This window comes from Anomaloglossus baeobatrachus, chromosome 3 (assembly GCF_048569485.1).
Source record: "Anomaloglossus baeobatrachus isolate aAnoBae1 chromosome 3, aAnoBae1.hap1, whole genome shotgun sequence".
NCBI classification, from domain to species: domain Eukaryota; kingdom Metazoa; phylum Chordata; class Amphibia; order Anura; family Aromobatidae; genus Anomaloglossus; species Anomaloglossus baeobatrachus.
The window spans coordinates 427,687,230-427,708,318 of NC_134355.1; the positions used below are offsets into that span (position 1 = coordinate 427,687,230).

The following is a 21,089-nucleotide window of genomic DNA, read 5'->3' on the forward strand; positions in this document are numbered from 1 at the left end:
CGGCACTTGTGAAGTTGCCCTTAGTCAAACAACAGTTCCTCCAGCTAGCGGTGCGCTCTCTGCTGAGGCCCCGCCGTTATACCCTCAGGCGCCTGATGCAGGTGCTGGGTCAAATGGTGGCGTCCATGGAGGCTGTTCCATCTGCGCCCCCTGCATCTGGACATTCTCCGCTGTTGGGACAAGCGGCCTTCCTCCTTACACAGGTTAGTGGCTCTGTCGCCACAAACCAGGAGCTCTCTTCAGTGGTGGCTTCGGCCCCTCTCCCTGTCCCAGGGGCGCTCCTTCCTGGCCCCGTCCTAGGTGATTCTCACCACGGATGCCAGTCTATCCGGCTGGGGACCGGTATATCTCCACCACAGAGCGCAGGGCACTTGGACTCCGTCCGAGTCAGCCCTTTCAATCAATGTGCTGGAAACCAGAGCCGTGCTTCTAGCTCTCCTAGCTTTTCACCACCTGTTGGCGGACAGGCACATTCGAGTCCAGTCAGACAACGCGACAGCGGTTGCCTACATCAATCACCAAGGCGGGACACGCAGCCGCCTGGCAATGTTGGAAGTACAACACATCCTTCAATGGGCGGAGGACTCCAAGTCCACCATATCCGCAGTCCACATCCCAGGTGTGGAAAACTGGGAGGCAGATTCTCAGCCGTCAAACCGTGGACGGTGGCGAGTGGTCCCTGCACCCGGCAGTGTTTCAGTCAATCTGCCGCAAATGGGGCACTCCGGACGTGGACCTAATGGCATCCCGTTGCCCAGAGTTCTGCGCAAGATCAGAACGGAGGGCTGTCGAGTCATCCTCATTGCACCGGACTGGCCCAGGCGAGCTTGGTATCCAGACCTGCTCCATCTGTCCGTAGAGATGCCGTGGCATCTCCCGGACCGTCCAGACCTACTCTCACAAGGTCCGTTTTTCCGCCTGAATTCTGCGGCTCTCAAATTGACGGCGTGGCTCTTGAGTCCTGGATCTTGACGGCTTCTGGTATCCCTCCTGAAGTCCTCTCCACTATGACTCGGGCCCGTAAGTCTTCCTCCGCTAAGATCTATCACAGGACTTGGAAAATGTTCCTGTCCTGGTGTCGCTCTACTGACCATCCTCCTTGGCCATTCTCCTTGCCGACCCTTCTATCTTTTCTACAGTCCGGTCTGCAGCTAGGACTGTCCCTCAGCTCTTTCAAGGGACAAGTCTCAGCTCTGTCAGTTCTGTTCCAGCGGCGTCTCGCTCGGCTGGCTCAGGTCCGCACCTTCATGCAAGGCACGTCTCACATCATTCTGCCTTACCGGCAGCCCTTGGATCCCTGGGACCTTAATTTAGTTCTCACGGTTTTGCAGAAACCCCCCTTTGAGCCTCTTAGGGAGGTCTCTTTGCATCGTCTTTCACAGAAAGTGGTTTTTCTGGTGGCCATAACTTCCTTCAGGAGAGTCTCTGATTTGGCCGCGCTCTCTTCAGAGTCACCTTTTTTTAGTTTTTCATCAAGACAAGGTGGTTCTCCGTCCGACTCCGGATTTTCTTCCTAAGGTGGTCTCTCCTTTCCACCTTAACCAGGACATTACCCTACCTTCCTTTTGTCCGGCTCCTGTTCATCGCTTTGAAAAAGCGCTGCATACTCTGGATCTGGTGCGTGCGCTCCGGATCTATGTGTCTCGCACCGCTGCTCTTAGGCGGTGCACTTCTCTTTTTGTGCTAACCACAGGTCGGCGCAAGGGCCTCTCTGCTTCTAAGCCGACCTTGGCCCATTGGATTCGATCGACCATTTCGGACGCCTACCAGAGTTCTAAGGTGCCTCCCCTGCCGGGGATCAAGGCACATTCGACCAGAGCTGTTGGTGCCTCTTGGGCTTTCAGGCACCAGGCTACGGCTCAACAAGTCTGTCAGGCTGCCACTTGGACTAGCCTGCATACCTTTTCGAAGCACTACCAAGTGCATGCTCATGCTTCGGCAGATGCGAGCTTGGGCAGACGCATCCTTCAGGCGGCTGTCGCCCATTTGTGAAGTTAGGTTCTGCCTACTTCTTGCCTTTTTTCGGTTTATTTCCCACCCAGGGACTGCTTTGGAACGTCCCATGGTCTGGGTCTCCCAAAGGAACGATAAAGAAAAAGAGAATTTTGTTTACTTACCGTAAATTCTTTTTCTTATAGTTCCGTATTGGGAGACCCAGCACCCTCCCTGTTGCCTGTTGGCAATTTTCTTGTTCCGCGTGTTATCACCGGCTGTTGTCGTGGACAGAGTCTCCGGTTGTTCCGGCTTTTGCTCTGTTCTACTTGTGGGTGGCTATTCTCCTTCAGCTTTTGCACTAAACTGGCTGGGTCTGCTCACCAGGGGGTGTATAAGCTCAGGGGGAGGAGCTACACTTTTAAGTGTAGTACTTTGTGTGTCCTCCGGAGGTAGAAGCTAAACACCCATGGTCTGGGTCTCCCAATACGGAACTATAAGAAAAGGAATTTACGGTAAGTAAACAAAATTCTTTTTTCCAGTGCGCACAAAGCCTAAAAGTTTAAATTCCCCCCTTTTTGCCCCATTGAAAATAAAGCGATAAAAAAACCAACCCAAATATGTGTATTTTTTTATCTCCATGTTCAGAAATGCCCAATCTATCAAAATATTAAATCAATTAATCTGATCCGGTACATGGTGTGGCGAGAACATTTTTTCCAAACTCACATTTTTTATTTGGTCGCCACAACATTTTTGTTAAAATACAATAGCAGGCGATCAAAATGTAGCATCTGCACAAAAATGGTATAGTTTTTAAAAACATGAGCTCAAGATGCAAAAAATAAGCAGTCACTGAGCCCCAGATCCCAAAAAATGAAACCGCTGCGGATCTTGGAAAATAATGATAAAAGCATAATTCTCTTTTTTTTTTTTTGGGACAAACTTCTGAAATGTTGTTAACTCCTTCGATAAAAGTATTAATGTTTGGTGTCTACGAACTTGTACCGACCTGAAGCATCATACCAACACATCAGTTTTACCATATTTTGAAAACTGTGAGTAAAAGACCCCAAAACAATCGTGCGTTGCACTTTTTTTGCAATTTCACCCCACATATAGTGCGAGCCTCACATTGCCCCCTACTTAGTGTGAGCCCACACACAACCTCTCTATATACAGTATAAGCTATCACATAGCTTCCTAAATACATCATGAGCCTCCACATAGGCACATAAATATATTGAGCTCGACATAAACTTATATACAGTATAAGCCCCAACATAGCCTCCTATATAAATTGAGCCACCACATGGCCTCCTAAATACATTAAGCCCCATAGATCCTCCTATACACACCATGACCCCCCAAATAGCCTCCTATATACATTGAGCCCCACATAGCCTCATATATACAGTATAAGCCCCAACATAGCCTTGCATAGACATTGAACCTCATAAATACAGTATTATATTCACCATAGCCTCCTATATACTTTGAGCCCCTACATGGCCTCCTAAATACATTGAGATCCACAGAGCCTCATATATACAGCATGAGTCCCAACATAGCCTACTAAATACAGTATGAGCCCCCACATAGCTTCCTATATACACATTTCTGAACCCCATATAGCCTCCAGTGATGACGCTCTGCCCAGCACACGCTGTGATGTCATTGTGTCTGCTTTTTCTCATTGGTGGAGGACGGTGCTGCTGGCTCCTTCCACTAATGTATTCACAAATGTCTGCATCCTGTGGATGCAGATAGCGTGTATATCGGTAAGCAAGCAGCGGCAGGGGAGAAAATGATGCAGCCAGACTGGAACAGCCAGAGGACCAGATATCGCTCTTACCTTATGGGTTTAATAATTTTATATTTTGCCAAACTTTTATGGATATGGTAATACCAAACCTTTCTCGATTTCTCCCCCCCCCCCTCCTCCTATTGAAAATTTCTTTGCGTTATTTGTACTGTATATTGCAATACGTTAATATTGTAGTATATCGGAAAAATTGTGGCGTCATATGAAACCAACCCCTATAGCTGATCTTTACAGGAGCACCATTATGACGTTTACAGGGCCTTCAGCATAATAAAACATCTGTCTTCTGCCTTGTTTGGAGCAGACATAAGTTACTGAGTCTGCTCGATTCATCCTCACCTGCTTTTTGTTGAATGTATGCTCACGAGCAAGAGGGGTAGCAATGTTTTGAACTTTTGACTTTCAGGCTCCATATCTCATCATGCACTTCAGCTATGTATAGTTATGCAGATTCTTGTCATGTCATTGCATTGTTTCTGTTTTGCTCCTGGTGGTGGAAAATTAATGTACACTATAATTTACAACTTCTTCTCACATTCCCTAATAGCTCAGTGTTGTATTAGGTCGATTCCCAAGTGAAAGATCACTAGTTTGAATCAAGGAGCACCCATGAAGAATATTTCCCAAGATATGGGAAACTGCATCATCCTGCTCAGCAATAGTCTCTCAGCCAAGAAAATTGCTAAACTGCATCATGTTAGTGCTATGACAGTTGGAAGAATACGAATTGAAGTCCATTCATCCATCCAAAAGCCAAGAAGTGGACATCCAGGCAAAATATCGGAATCAAAAAGTCAGCTCATCAGAAGGTCTTTCAGTTCTGGTGTGACAAACCCGACAGTGCTTCGTAATAGTGAATTCACAGATGTCCATGCAAGCACCATGTCACACATGTTGCACAAGTTTGGAATGGTAGCCTGAAAAAAGGTAAAGAAGCCTTGACTTCAATATCCTCAAAAGAAATATCGACTTGAGTTTGTAAAAAGGTATGAAAAGTGGACAGTAGAAAAGATTGGAAACTAGTGAATTGAGGCATGAGACATAAGTCAGTAGACTAGGCTCTGATGGGCGAAAATGGGTCTGGAAGAAACAAGGGTGAGTGCAGAGCCAAGAAATTGAAGAAACGGTCAAGTTCGGTAGAGCCTGATGATATGGGGGTTGATTCACAGCCAAAGGTGTCGGATACTTGACCAGGATCAAATGGTCTCAATGGTGAGCTATATGTAAGTATCCTACAAGACAAGTTACTTTGTACACTCGAGTACTATGGGTATAAAAAGGATAACACCGTGTTCCAGTAGACAATGACACGAAGCATTAGGCGAGATTGGCGAAGAAGCGGCTCAATGACAATGAGGTAAAGGTGCTTGATTGGCCCCTATATTCCCCAGACCTTAACCCAATCAAACTCGTGTGGGTAAAGTTGAAGAAAAAGCTTTATACATACCCAAGTAAGTTGACCAGTATGCATCAACAATGGGAACGTGTAGAAGAGACCTGAGGTAAGATTTCAGTCTAGAAATGCTTGAATCTGATCGAGAGTATGTCCAGAAGGATTCAGGCAGTGTTTGAAAGTCCAAGGTGGATTTATAAAATACTAACAAAATAATAAAAATCTACATTTTTAGGTACAAAACAGTAGCATTGCAGTGACCTGACAAGAATCTGCAGAACTAATCATATGCTAAATAGTTACAAGTAAATGTATGTATGAGATAGCCAAAATGATTGTCTATAAAATGATGGTAGGCTTATGTTCAAACCTGTAGTGGATGGTGAGATATGGATGCTGAAAGTCTAACGTTAAAAACATCGTTACCCTTTTGCTTGTCAGTGTATGTCATGGAAGGGTGTAATTCTGATACAACAGTCTAAGGCTACTTTCACACATCCGGTTTTTGCCGTCACGCACAATCCGGTTTGTGCCTGATGCAACAGATCCGTCACAGATTGTGTAAAATCTGATGCAACACATCAGTTTTTTTTTTTTTTTTTTTCTTTTTCATGCCAAAGAGAGAGAGACACCCCATCATCACCGCACACACGCAGGCACTACCGTCCCCATCATCACCGCACACACGCAGGCACTACCGCCCCCATCATCACCGCACAGTCCTGGGACTGTCGCATCTAATGGATGCGGCATTTCCGGGCGGCTGCTGGCTGATATTTTTAAGCTGGGGGGCTCCCCATAACATGGGGCTCCCCATCCTGAGAATACCAGTCATCAGCCGTGTGGCTTTACCTTGGCTGGTATCAAAATTGCGGGGACTGCATACCGGTTTTTTTTTTTAAATTATTTTACTGAAAGATATAGACCCGCCCACCAGCGGCTGTGATTGGTTGCAGTGAGACAGCTGTCACTCAGCGTGGGGGCGTGTCTGACTGCAACCAATCATAGGCGCCAATGAGCGGGGGAAGCAGGGAATACGAGATGGAATAATAAGTGGCCAGCATTTTCTAAAGCTGGAGAAGCCGCCAGAGCAGTGTGACAGCTGTGCAACACCGCGCTGTGCTGGTGATCGGTGAGTATGAAGGAGGGAGAGACTGACATCGACAGAGAAACCCACCAACAGAGAAAGGGACCGACCTCAACAGAGAGAGAGAGAGACTGACATCGACAGAGAGAGAGACTTTTTCTGTGACCAGAAGTGAATTTACACAACGTCTGGGCATGTCCAGAAACAAAAACCGGATCCATTGTTGGTTTCCGGCATATGCTGGATGACGCCGGACCCGGCGCTCATAGGCTTCCATTATACAAAATGCTGAACGGCGCCGAATCCGGCGTGTTCCGTTTTTTTGCTGTTGTCAAAAAATGTTCCATGCTGCGTCCTTTCCGGCAGCTGGACGAAGAAATTTCGCCGGATTCGGTGGACGCCACATGCAACGCAAGGCCATCCAGCACAATCCAGCTCTAATACAAGTCAATGGGGAATAAAATGGATCCGGCGCCGGATCAGTTTTATCTACATTTCGCCGGATTGTGCCTGACGGCAAAAAACGGAGGTGTGTAAACAGACTAAGAAAACAGTGTGTACAGTGGGGAACATTAACAGTGAAACTGCCCTTACTACCCGTGCAACCAATCACAGTGCAGCTTTCTGTCAGCAGACCAGTTTGAAAATTGAAGTTGAGCTTTTATTGGTTACTTTGGGCAAGAAGTTCACATTTGTTTTATCTTCATTCGATAACTCTGCATTATTGTGTTCCGTGAGTTCAGCCAAAAAGGCTTCATTGCTTCTGAGATAACAACCTACACCAATTTAATCACTTTAAGTATAACCTTCTTCTGCCACCTTTATAATGTTATGGGGGTTTTTTGCTTAAGAACCTGTTTTGTTGCATTCTTTCTCCAGAGGTTATGCTCCAGTTGTCTCTTTGCTATTCTGCTGATATAGCTACTATGAACACAGAAATACGCATCCGCTGGCTGCAAATCGTGGTGCGGAACAACTTCCAGCCAGACCTGCCTAGAGTGCGCCACTTCCTTCTATGCCAAGTTAGTAACATCATCTTTGATAAAGTAAAAAAAAAAAAATCTGATACCACTTTCTATTTTTCCTTTTTACCATTAACACTTTCAGTGCAAAAGTCTTTAAATGCTTGAATCTCCACAGTTACATTTTAAACTTGACTTTTTTTTTTTTTTTTGTTGCAACCCACATGATTCTGTCACCAGAGTTTACCATGCAAATTCTACACATCATTAAAGGGGTTGTCCACCACTTGAACACACTTTTCTCATTCTCCTTGTGTGCCCCCGTAAAGATAAATAAGCCTATACTCCAGTGATGTTTAAAGACTCATTCCCAGGGCCCACGTGACATTATGACTCGCGAGCCCTGCGACCAATCCGTGCTGGCATCCTCCCCCCACCTTCGGATATCTGAGTAGGAAGTCAGTGCAGCGCTCATATGCTGCTCAAATGTCTGAAGACGGGGAGACAGGCGCTGGTTGGTCACGGGGCTTGCATGTCCTAACAATGTTATGTGTGTTCCAGGAACGTGGCTTCAGAAATCGCTGGAACCGCTGCTGCCCCGGAGGCGAGTATAGACTTATTTATTTTTACGGTGGGTAAGAAGGGGAATGGGTAGGGCTTGTCCAAGTAGTGGACATCCCCTTTGAATACATCTTACACCTGACAAGGCTGGTGTACTTACTGTAAAAAAAAAAAAAAATCCATGTCAGAATAGCTGTGTAATACTTTTTGAAGGATTATATCAAATTTTGATGTCACATATATTCTTAAAATCTTAATCCAGTGTATTCTTAAGCTATACTCATTCTCTGCCCTCCTAACCTGATTGACAAGCTCTTCCCTTTTCCTCCCTGCTGCTGTAACCTCACTGCTCAGTATAAACTGCAGCTTGTCAATTAGGCTTTGAAGGCAGAAATAAAGTTGTATATCTGAATACATAAAACATACTTCACTCTTTTTATTTGGCTGGATACATAATGTCTTATCAATATAACAGACTTCCAGGGGGAATATATAAAATTATATGATTCTTTTGGAACTATAGGAAACGCTTTAGTACAGAAGAAAATTATGTGGTTTGATGGTTTAAGTGGTATTATATTGTAGAGGAATAGGCCACTATCAGATAATACTGGTGACCATGTATCTCATGTGATAACTAAACATTGAGCGTGTTAAAATTCAAGAAAACAGATTAGTTTTTCCTTTAAATGGGTTGACTACAGCTAGGACAACGCCTTATGTTACCACGTTTCCCCCAGGTAAAATTAAAAAAAGCCTTTACTTACCTATTGTGCTGGCGCCATTCCAGCAGCGTCGGGCCTCGTGTTCCTGGGGCTCACGTGACATTGTGACCTAACGTGATCCCTGCATCCAATCATGGCTGGATTTTCTCTCCTCGCCTTCAGACAAATGAGTTAATAAACAGGAGCTGAGCTTGGCGGCTTCTGTTCACTTCCTGTTGATTGCTTCTGTTTCCAAAGGCGGGGAGAGAGAAGCCGGTGGTGATTGGACGCAGGGACTCGCGTGACGTCACAACGTCCTGTTCATCCCGACACTGCTGGCAAGGTGGGTAAAAGCTTTTTTTTTATTTCATCTGGGGGAAATGTGGAATCAGAAGGTGTTATCCTAGTAGTGGCCAACCCCTATAAACATCTAAAATGAAGGATATTCTCACTTCTGGAATCGATGACATGGACTGACATGAAAAGATGAATTCATCAATATTTAAATAAACATCTGCTTGACTAGTCTTTTCTATATGCTTAAACATGATATACTGATTTGTACCAGTTCTATGGCTGCCAAAAAGACATTTTGTGCATGGGAAAAAAAAAAATGGATAACACTTTCAATGACCTTGTTGTTGATTTTCAAGCTTACTCCACTCAAGATTTTGAGTCTGCAGCAAAATAGTGCAGCCAGTCACCATTAAATACACCAAAAGGGCATGCACATAGTAATGTCATCATATTAACCATATAATTCATTAATTATAATAGATTAACATAATGTGAATTACATGTGGATCATCAAAAAGGATTGATCTCTTCATTAGCATCTGGTAAATTCACAACCAGTTGATACTCTCCAAAGGACAGAATGATTTAACCTGTTTCCCAGACATTCACAAAGAAATAAAACTTCACTTTTATTAATTACTTTTTTTTTTGTAAATATAACAAAGATTAGTAGTGGTCAGTGTCCCTAGGAGTAAGAGAAGTTCACGTGCGTCTGGCTTAATTGAAATAATAACTGATACTTTAAGGGGAACCTGTCATGTCAAAAACCACTAATTGATTAATTTCTTCTAAGCCGAAGATTGCTGGGAGGAATAAAGTTAATTTCCTCCAGGGAGGCGCCTTTGTGTGGTGGCGGGGCAGTTTTAGAACTCTATTAATCTGCAGATTAACCCCTATATCTGCAGTTTAATAGTGTTGTAAAACAGTGTTAAAACACTATTAACCAGTAGATTAACACCATATCTGCAGGTAAATAGTGATTTTTGACATGACAGGTTCCCCTTAAAGTATCAGTTATGTCAAAAACCACTATTTACCTGCAGATATGGTGTTAATCTAGTGGTTAATAGTGTTTTAAAACTATTTTACATAGGGGTTAATCTGCAGATGAATAGAGTTTTAAAATTGCCCGGCCACCACTCTGAAAGGCGCCTCCCTGGAGGAAATGAACTTTAATCCTCCCAGCAATCTTTGGCTTAGAGGAAATGAATCAAGTTCACTTCCGCCCAGTAGCCGCCTTTCAGTGTGGTGGCCGGGCAGTTTTAAAACTCTATTAATCTGCAGATAAACACTATTAACCTGCAGATATAGGGGTTATTTTGACCTGACAGGTTCCCTTTAAAGCGAACCTGTTATGTCCAATAATGCTACTAACCTGCAGATATAGGGTTAATCTGTAGGTTAATTGCATTATGAAGATGCCCACCGCAGTACTGAAAGTGCAGCAACCTGGAGAAAATAAACCTTATTTTTTCCAGGAGCTTTCAGCCTTCTAGGTGTGCCCAGAGCAGTTACAGCTTTGAGCATTTATGATGCTGAATTTCATAAACAAGGAAATACTGGCCTGTAATCCAGGCACCTCAGGTCTTGAAAAGGAAAGCTTGGAAGTAAGATACTTATTTCAGCAGCCTGTGAATGCCATTATTATTTACAGTTTAGTCTGTTTTTCCTCTTATGTTATATACTGTCACATACATGTATTTTTTTTATATTATACTAATCGTTCTTTTGAACATTATTTTGCCCTTTTTAGGATTGATTTTTTTTTTCTTTTCTTTAGACATCTAGGATGTATACCATCCCTCTTTATGAAGACCTCACTGCTGGACCACTAAAATCCTGTGCTCTAGAGATCTTCTATCAGACACATGGACGTTTACATCCGAACCTCCGCAAAACGATTCAACAGATCTTGGCTCAGGGAGGTTCTGTGGTGCAGTCAGACACTGCCTTACCTGTCCTGTCTACTGAGCTCTGTGCACAAGGCTCCTCTTCTCTCAGGGATGTGAATGTGACAGCCTGACAGTACTCACTTTAAAACGATGTGTTCATTAGCAGCGTCTCATTCATTCATTTTGGCTGTGCCTTGCCCAGACCCAATGGGAGGAGGAAGTGCCGATATTCTTTGCACTGGGGTGGTTGAAGCAAAATGCTGTACCACCCAAGAATGCTCAGGTGGGGAAACCACTCAGCCCAATGACAGAATGTTCTATATTAAGCCTTCAGAGGGCAAAGAGGTGCCAAGTGGTGGATATACAGTACTGTGCTAAAGTTTTAGACAGGTGTAGAAAAAATGCTGTAGAGTAAGAATGCTTACAAAAATGAAAAAAAGTGTTAGTTTATTTTTAGCAATTGCCAAAATACAAAGTAAATGAACAAAAGAGAAATCTAAAATCAGTATTTGGTGTGATTACCTTTTCCCTTTCTTTGCCGATTCATTATTGCATTTGTGCATTTGTGCCTCTTCTTTTTTTTTTTTTTTTGTTTAGTGTTTAGGGTTTTTCTCTACCCCCAACTCCCACCACCCCTGTTTTGTTTGCACCATGTTCATCTTTCGATTTTACTTTTTTTTAAGTCGATATGTGTTCACTTTTTTTGTAGTTTGCCATTGTGGGCAGTTTAGGGTTTCCACATTTTCACCTCTGATTCAACAATAGTGGTAAAAAAAATTTAAAAACATATTGCAGTCCCCCCCCCCACTTAGTGATATTTTGTACGCCACATCTACTTTGCTAAACAAAAAATAATACAAATGATGAATAAGGCATCCAATTCTTTTAGGTACACTTGTAAACTTGGTTTTTTGAAGGAACCTGTCAGGGAGGTTGTTCCGAACATTTTGGCATTTGTGGAGGCTATATCATTACTTCTATTACGCCTTCTTCTTTACGCTGAAGATATTTATGAATGACATTGCTTATATATTTTGGATCAGCCTGCTGCAGAATAAATTTGTAGCCAATCGAATGCTTACCAGATGGTATTTCATGATGGATAGGTATTTCCTGGTGTTTCTCAGCATTGAGGACACCATTAATCCTGACCAATTACTTAACTAACTTTGCTGAAATGAAGTCCCAAATTTGCAAGGAACCTCTTTCAAGCTTCACTTTTCGTTGCAAACACTCATTGCACCGCTCTAGCTTTTCTGTCAAGCAAACTGCTTACTGTTCCAGCCAAATATTTCAAATTTTGATTCATCAATCCAGAGCACCCTGCTGTTTTTCTGCACCTGAGGTCCTATATTTAACTGCAAAGTTGAGTCTCTTCTGCTTGTTTCAATGACAAAGTTATGTTTATTTTAGCTATAACTTGATTGAACACCACTTTTCAACAAACTTCTCCAAACAAAAGATGTCTGTAGTTAGGTCCCACTGGCTTCTTCTTCTCCACCAAGTTTCCTTGTCTTGACTGTCTGTGGTGCTGAACATTGACAATTTCTTGTTGCCTTTTCAAGGCAGGTAACACATCTTGAAATCTCAGTCCACATTAAAATCTTTGCTTGGAAGATACCTTGTTGATGCAGTATAACTACCTTTATTATCGGTACTCTGCTGAGTCTCATCATGGTGTTTTATCTGTCAAATGAAACGGTCTTCCACAATGTTACCTTTGTGGGAGAATCTGGATTCCTATGCCTAATGACTGTTTCAACCCACATGTAAAATGATGATCATTCTCACCTGCTTTGTATAATTGGTTATTCATACCCCTGAAAATAATTCCACAAAATCTGACTTTGTAGAAGTCTACCTATAAGAAGTGGTGGCCTCACCAAATGTTAATTTGGTTTAGATTTCTCTTATGTTCATTCGGTTTGCATTTTGCTAAATCATAAAAATAAACTATTAACATCACTTCTACTTTTGAAAGCATCATACTTTGTAGCATTTTTCCCACACATGCTTAAAACTTTTGTACAGTATTGTAAATTATTTTTTTTCGGGTTGAGCCTGCGGTTGGTTTGCTTGGAGTTTATTCACTTAACATCTATGCATTTTACATCTGAGGCTAGGGCTTCACTACAGACTTTCCTGGAGGGTAAACCATGTGACCGTATAACTCTGAAAATATAGCAAATGGGTTGTCCTGCACTCAAGCCTCATATTTTTCTTTTTCGACGATGTAGCCTACAGACTTTGGCTAACAGTTTTTTTTCTGAATGTGACCTATGTAGCCCATCCATCATTTGAGGTGTTTCATATCTTTTTTGAAGATGATTGATCACAGCCTGACGTTATTCCTCAATTTAACTTTTTTCTTTTTATATTTACACTATGCTTTTGGGTCTTCAGTCAAAAAACGATTTTTATTTTTTTTTTGTGTTTATTATTTTATTTTTTTTTTTTTACTATGACTTCTTAGGTTGATGGAAAATGCAGCAATTATGATTTTGTTGGTTGTTTTTTTTTTTTTTTTTTTTGTTTTTGTTTTTTTTTTACTTTTTAATCCTGGACTGAGTTTAAGTTGTCTTATTTTAACAAATTTTAATTATGTTAAATACTTTGTGCATAATTACCATTTTACATTTGTTTTTACGTGTGATATTGGAATACTTTTACTTCCTTGACGCCATGATTGTGCAGAACTGGTGTAAACACTGAAATACTCATCTGTTTATTGGCCAAACATATGTCGAAAGCACATCCTTAAGGCATTTGTGGGTTTGAATACCAAGCCCAAGGGAAGTGTTGTATACTAGATATGGGCTTTTGGAGTTACCAACATTTTTGAGATTTTTGGCTTTGTATGATTGTCATAACAACTTGAAAAAAGTCAGTTTTTGTCTGTCCGTGTTCACCCAGTATATTCAGGTGCAAGTTTTTGGTTTTTTATCCATTTAAACAAAGGTGGGAATAGATTTTGCCCTGCTTTTATCAATAGCGGCGTTGTTCACCCTGGTCTTGATGAGGAGGTGTGCTGAAGTCAGATGCCCCTAGTTGATGAAGTGGCATACGCCTCTTCATGAATCAGAAGCATCGGACAAGTGGCGTGCACCTCTGTTTGCTGTTTGCTCCGAATGCCACCACTTGTCACAAATTTGTCAGAGCTGGGTGAAAATGGCGTGAAAACACCAGTAGTCTTAAAATTTCATCACATCCTCAAGTTGAGCGAAATTTTTGCGACTTTTCAAAGGTTTTTTTATGCCATAACACTTCTAGAAATGCTTTGATGAATCGGGCCTTTTAGTTTGGAAAAAAGGCTTCAAAAACTGCACCAGCGCTTTACTGTGTAAACAAGCACTTGCTGATATGTAGACGTCTAAGCTAGAAAAATGACTCCAATCACCCACATTTACCAGCAAATCAATGACTCTTGTTTTACTAATCAACCATATCATGCTCTTTTGTATTGCTGTAAGCAAATTTTCCTATGGTGAAACAAAATAAAAAAAAATAAAACCGGCTTATTTTATTAATATTTTTAAATAACCTTATGTCCTTTTCAACTTGTCAGTATTCTGCATCAAAACTTTAGTTTAGAAACACTGATGTAGAATACTGGCACGCAGTGGCGTAACTAGAGTTTGATGGGCCCCGGTGCAAAGTTCAAACCTGGCCCCCCCCCTCCCCTCTACGTACACCGACACTTGGGGTATGGGATAATGATGCTGACACTTGGCTCTTTCCCTTAGCACCCAGCTTCCCTATGTTCTGATATCCATCTAGTCATCGGCACCCAGCTTCCCCATGCTCTTCTATATGCACATCAGAGCATGGGAAAGCTGGGTGCTGAGAGATGTATAGCAGAGCATGGGAAAGCTGGGTGCTGAGGGAAAGAGCCCTTTTGACTAAGCACAAAACGTTCCCATCCCCTGCTTGTATCTTTTTCCCCTGTTGTATAAAGTTCTCCAAATACTATAATGGCCCCCACATAGCCTTCCATATAGTATAAAGGGTCCCACATAACCCTTCATATACTAGAATGCAGCTTCATAGTCCTCCATAAATTATAATTCATTTCCCATAGTTCTACATATATAATACTGCACCACAGTCCTCAATATATAATACTGCACCACAGTCCTCAATATATAATACTGCACCACAGTCCTTCATGTATTATAATGCACCACAGTCCTCCATGTATTATAATGCACCACAGTCCTCCATGTATTATAATGCATTTCCCATAGTTCTCAATGTATTATAATTCACCCCATAATACTCCATATTTCTCTGACGCCTCATTGGGGGACACAGGACCATGGGTGTTATGCTTCCTATCCATAGGAGGACACTAAGTAGATGCAAAAGCATAGCTCCTCCTCTGCAGTATACACCCCCTGGCCGGGCCAGGCAAGCTCAGTTTTAGCTTAATGTCTGTAGTAGGCACTTTCTTTCAAGGTTTGTTATTTTTTGAGGGCGACGGTTTCCTTTTGGGACCGATCTCCCACTACCATCAACGGGCGGGAACGTGGAGTGTCACCTCCACGTACCCCTTCCTGCGACACTGGATCTTGGGCTGGACGACGGGTTCCACAGACACCGATTTTCCAAAGCCCAGGGTAGAGGCCTGTGCCCCTATAGCCCAATTCCTCAGCCCCTCTTTGCAGGCTCTGAGTTGAAGATGGCACCAATTCCTCAGCCCCTCTTTGCAGGCTCTGAGTTGAATATGACACCGACACAGCAATCTGACTCTGCTATTTTCACTGCCTGGACGGAAGCAGTGTTTCAAGGTGAGATCTCCCCTGACTGGTTTCTCAGAAAAAGGGAGAAAAGACGCTGCAGGAAGGTTCCCAGGACATTTACAGTATTTATTATGTGCAAGGAGCAAGGATCCTGCACACACAGTGTTAACTTTTCTCTAGCTTGCTGGCTGGAGGAAGGGGAAGTTCTGCTGTTTGCAGAAGTCCTGCAGATAATTTCCCGGTGGCAGGGGGGAGGGCTCAGGGACTCACACTGTTTTATTTGCTCTGTTTATTTGCTCTAGCAGAAAAGCCGGCTGATAACCACCAGTGACAAGCTGTGTGCTGACTGGAGGAAGAGGGAGGAAAACTATCAGAAGCTCCCTTCCCGCCGTTTTTTTTTTTTTACTACCCACAGCGGGGGGGGGGGACACTGACTCATCTTCCCGCTCTTTTAGCGCTAAGCCCCACCCCCACCCCCCCGCACGGCCGCGATAAGCCTCGCCCCCCCCAGGAAAGCGTGCGAAGATCTCCATAGAGCTTAATTCTTCCTGAGGACAGGGTCATCGGCTGATTCTGGTGAGGTGCTTGCTTCAATTGTAGCTCTGCTGAGTATTGCTCCCCCTCCTGGCATACTCCTATTAGGAACATGCAGAAATCTAAGGGCACTAAGAGTGCTAAGGCCCACATAGTCTATTATTCAGCCTGCACTGCCTGCCACGCTGAGCTACCACGTAAACACAGGAGGAGGGTCTCTTCTCTCTGTGAGTCCTGTGCCCCTATAGCCCCCCAAGACCCCCCTGCCACCACCGCTGCAACAGTCAGCCCAGAGCCTAGGGCTCCCAGCCCACCGGAATGGACACAGTTTCTGTCCCAATCCATGGAAAAACTGTCATAGAACCTGGTGCTGGCTATGCAATGTCGTCCTCCACACCCTTCTGGGTCCCTGGACGGAACGCAGCCTGAGGATACCCCTATGGAGGATCCTTCTAAGGTAATCCGGGCACATGCTTCAGGAAAAGAGCACACGACCGGCTGTCTCCAGCGGGCTCTCCCTCGGAAGCACACAGGGCAGGCTCTCCCACACGCTCCACGGCTTCTGAAGAGCTGGAGGAGGGAGAATGCTGTTTATACCAAGAGGATTCCTTGGCTTCAGCCTCCACAGATGATCAAACTGCAATAGACTCCCTTATAGCAGCAATCAACCAAACTCTGCATGTGGAGGATCCCCCATCCACTACCACTGACCATGCGGCCTCCTTTAAGAGGGCAAGGACACCCCAAAAGGTTTTTCGCTGATAACCCAGAGTTTCAGGATATCCTCACAAAGCAAAGGGAGAAGCCTGACAGGCGCTTCGGTAACCGAAAACTCATGGAGTCCCGGTACCCTTTTGCCTCACCTGCCCCTAAGGGCTGGGCCGATCCGCCCTCGGTCGACGCCCCCTGGTCTCCCGCTTTGCCACAAAGACGCCCAGACACAGGTGGAGCACCTCGCCCGCTCTGCTTTGGAGGCCGCGGGTTCCACCCTCTCGCCCTCCTTTGCCTCTGTGTGGGTCGCAAAGGCGATCTCGGTATGGGCAGAATTCCTTAACACTTCGCTTGAGGAATCCCAGTTCCCTCATACCTTCACAGAGGTAACAGCTCAAAATTACCGCTGCGGCGGAGTACCTCATGCAGGCCTCCATGGATGCTGTTACCTGCGCAGCGTTTGCCGCCTCAAATACCATAGCCATCCATAGAGCTCTCTGGCTCTAACAATGGCGAGCGGACTCTGCCTCCAAGAAGTCTCTCACGGGCCTTCCCTTTTTTCCAAACCGATTGGCGAACGTCTGGACAAGCTCATTTCTGACGCCATGGGAGGAAAGAGTACCTCCCTCCCCCACCTGAAGTCCAGGACGACCTTCACCAAACGTCCACAGTCCTCGTTCCGCTCCTTCGGAACTCACTGGTTGGTCGACATCCCGTGCTGTCCCCGCCGCCAGCCACGGACTACGCAGGGACCGACCTTCTCAGCTCTCCCCGAAACCCACTTCGTCATGGCAGCCTAGACCGAAATAGTCCAGGACTCGTCCACGACGTTTTCTCCCCTCATGACTCCTTCGGCGCCCCGGAAGACACACTCATTGTAGGAGGTCGACTGCGGCTTTTTTCAACACATCTGGGCTGCCGCCTCAGACGACAAATGGGTGCAAGACCTTGTGTCTTTCGGTTACCAGGACCCGACCCCCGAGTCGGTTCTTTCTCTCAAACCCCCCCCTAAAGGCTCGAAAACAACGCAAAGCTTTTTTCTCAGCAATCCACTCGCTCCAAACAGCAAGAGTGATAATACCTGTCCCGGACGACGTGAAGTTCAGGGGTTTTATTCCAACCTCTTTGTGGTCCCCAAAAAGGATGGGTCAGTTCGACCCATCCTGGACCTCAAACACCTGAACAAACATGTGCACGTACGGAGATTCAGAATGGAGTCCCTAAGGTCCATTATTGCATCCATGGTTGAAGGGGAATTCCTCGCCTTAGACATCAAGGACGCGTACCTGCACATACCCATCGCCCCAGATCACCAAAAGTTCCTCCGCTTCGCAGTTCAGGACTCCCACTTTCAATTCGTAGCTCTACCCTTCGACCTTGCCATCGCACCAAGGGTCTTCACCAAAGTCATGGCGGCCGCCATGAGCGTCCTTCACGCCAGGGGATATACAAACATTAAGACCATACCGAATATCCACATAGATCCAATTTTTATCATAATTTTACATATTCATGAGTTATTTTAAATATATGGATTATCAGGACTATCAGGACAATCGCAATTAACAATTAGCAAGAAAAGAGGAAAAAGAGGCGATCAAACAGTCCATTAATGTGCAATATTTATTTTATCAGGTGCAGGTAAAAAACACCATAAAAACATAAAAACAAAATTCAAACTGGGCAAATCCACCTATAATTATTAATAAACAATCATCGGCTTTCCAAAATATTGTAACATATAAAGTATGACAAAGACCAGTTGTCCAAATAGTATTATGCAGCCTCCAACCTTTATAACAGATACCTAATGATATACTTTAATCAAATATACTATGCCATGATATTAATACATCCTGCAATATTGTATGAGTATAAAATCGTATCTGTACATAAGTTGTATAATAGTAGGCTGCAGACGTTGCTGAAATCAGCAGCACAGTCAGCAGACATAGGAGAACCGCACATTTGTTAGAATTTGGTACAGCGCTAAAATAGAGATACTGCTGCCGGACATATCCAGGGAATCAAAACAGGTGGCTGCATCAATCCAACATCCACTATAGTCATAACGGTTTGCAATTACCAGCATAACCCACTATTTAATATTTTGACATTATAAAAATCAAGGATTGAATACAACCACCTTATAAATCCAGTGTGTTATATTAGGACATAAGAAAACCCAATAATATATACATCTCTGCAATATAATTGACACAGCACCACGGGCTAAATGTTCCAGTTATAGCTGCATAGAATTGTGGGTTAAAAGTTGTAGTTTTCCTCCAGCTGTCATTGATCACTCTGCTAGTAGGGAAACTATTTTGTTCCTACTTAATATACAATATGAAGAAGGTGCCGATATTGTTAGAGAATCAGTGTTAACCCACAATTATAGCAGATGTTTAAGATTACTAAATGTAAATTTATCTCCTGGATATGTATAAAGGGTTTAAATCAGGTGGCTACACCAACCCGACAATTGTATTTAACCCCACAGGAGGGTTAGCTAGGGACATGCATCTATTATTATGTGCAGAGATTATGTGATTCAAGGGTTAATGAGAGTCCTATAAATCTGATGTTATCATGTTGTAAATCCAGGGGAGTAGTCGTTCTCCCTCACTTGGACGACTTCCTCATCAAGGTCCCCTCCTTCCGCGACTACTCAACCAGCGTACAGATCACTGTGGACACCCTATCCCGCTTAGGGTGGCTAGTGAATCTAGACTAATCATTCCCGATCCCATCACGATCCTTCACCTTCCTGGGCATGTCCCTGGACACCCGTCGGGGCTTGATCTATCTCCCCCTGGACAAGGCGATCGCTCTTCAACGAGCGGTATGCTGCCTTCTATGTCCTCCGTCTCACTCCGATCAATTCAGCATGAAGGTGCCCGGCAAGATGGTGGCGGCTATGGAAGCAGTACCCTTTGCTCAACTGCACCTCCGCCCACTGCAGCTAGCCCTTCTCCCCGGACAGACATCTTCACCTGACGCCCTCAGTCAGGTACGCACTCCACTGGTGGCTTTGGTCCTCATCCCTTTTGAAGGGGAGATCTTTTCTCCCAGCGAACTGGTTGGTCCTGACCACGGACACCAGCCTCCTAGGCTGGGGAGCAGTGTACCGGCACCACACTGCTCAAGGACGTTGGACACCCCAGGAGTCTTCCCTAACCATAAACATCCTGGAAATCTGCGCGATCTTCCGCGCGCTCAGGGCATTCTGCCCTCTGCTAGCGGGTCATCAGATTCGAGTCCAGTCGGACAATGCGACAGCTGTAGCCTACATCAATCGCCAAGGGGTACACCTGCAGCAAGGCAGCTTATCTCGAGGCCCACAGGATCCTCAGCTGGGCCAAATCGACAGGGTCAGTGATATCAGCGGTACACATACCGGGAGTAGAGAACTGGGCAGCAGACTTCTAAGTCGCCAAGGCCTGGCCGCCGGAGAGTGGTCTCCCCACCCAGAAGTGTTCCTACACATCTGCACTCGCTGGGGTACACCAGACGTGGATCTAATGGCCTCAAGGTTGAACGCAAAGGTACCCGCGTTCATAGCCAGGTCACGCGATCCGCAGTCCATCGGCGCGGATGCTCTAGTCTGCTCCTGGCTCCACTTCCGCCTGCCTTACATATTTCCACCCCTATCTCTGCTGCCGCGGGTAATCAGGCAAATCAAGGTAGAGGGAGTCCCGATGATACTGATAGCACCAGTCCGGCCCAGGCGCGCCTGGTATGCCGAATAAGAACAAATGCTCGCAGACGTACCGTGGCGCCTTCCAGAAATCCCAGACTTGCTGACACAAGGGCCCATTTCCCATCAGAACTTCAGAGCCCTGAAGCTGGCGGCATGGCCATTGAGACCTGGGTATTAACAAGAGCAGGATTCTCGCCCGCGGTTATCTCCACCATGATCAGCGCCCAAAAGCCTGCTTCATCCCGCATTTACCACCATACGGGGAAAATCTTCCTTTCATGGTGCAGGGAAACTAACGTCCAGCCTCTGCCTCTGGCCATCCCCAGAATTCTCGATTTTCTGCAGGTTGGCTCTCAGTTCCCTTAAAGGGCAGGTCTCAGCGCTCTCAATCTTCTACCAATGCCGACTGGCTCAAAAAAACGCAGGTCAAGACCTTCCTCGAGGGCGTTTCCCATCTAGTTCCCCCGTCAAATGGCCGTTGGAACCATGGGACCTCAATCTCGTTCTGGACGGTCTCCAGAGGTCCCCCTTTGAACCTCTCAAGGAATCCTCCCTTGTTTTTCAGTCCTGGAAGGTAACGTTCCTGGTGGCAATTACGTCCATCAGACGGGTTTCGGAGCTAGCAGCACTCTCTTGCCGCGAGCCTTTTCTGATTTTTCACCAGGACAAGGTGGTTCTGCACCTTCTTTTGGATTTTCTTCCAAAGGTTCCTACCCCGTTTCATTTGAACGAGGACATTGTTCTGCCTT

The 21,089-nt window shown here is 44.8% G+C and overlaps 1 protein-coding gene across 1 annotated transcript in view; it reads left to right on the top strand.

The window, feature by feature from the left end:
• RNPEPL1 (arginyl aminopeptidase like 1) overlaps positions 1–14,162 on the top strand; it is a 91,841-nt gene extending 77,679 nt beyond the window's left edge. The window contains exons 10-11 of the mRNA XM_075340370.1: positions 7,117–7,259; positions 10,542–14,162. Coding sequence (XP_075196485.1) covers positions 7,117–7,259; positions 10,542–10,784 — 386 coding nt within the window. The 3' untranslated portion in view covers positions 10,785–14,162. The remainder of the gene's footprint in view (positions 1–7,116; positions 7,260–10,541) is intronic.
• The last annotated feature ends 6,927 nt before the right edge of the window (positions 14,163–21,089 follow it).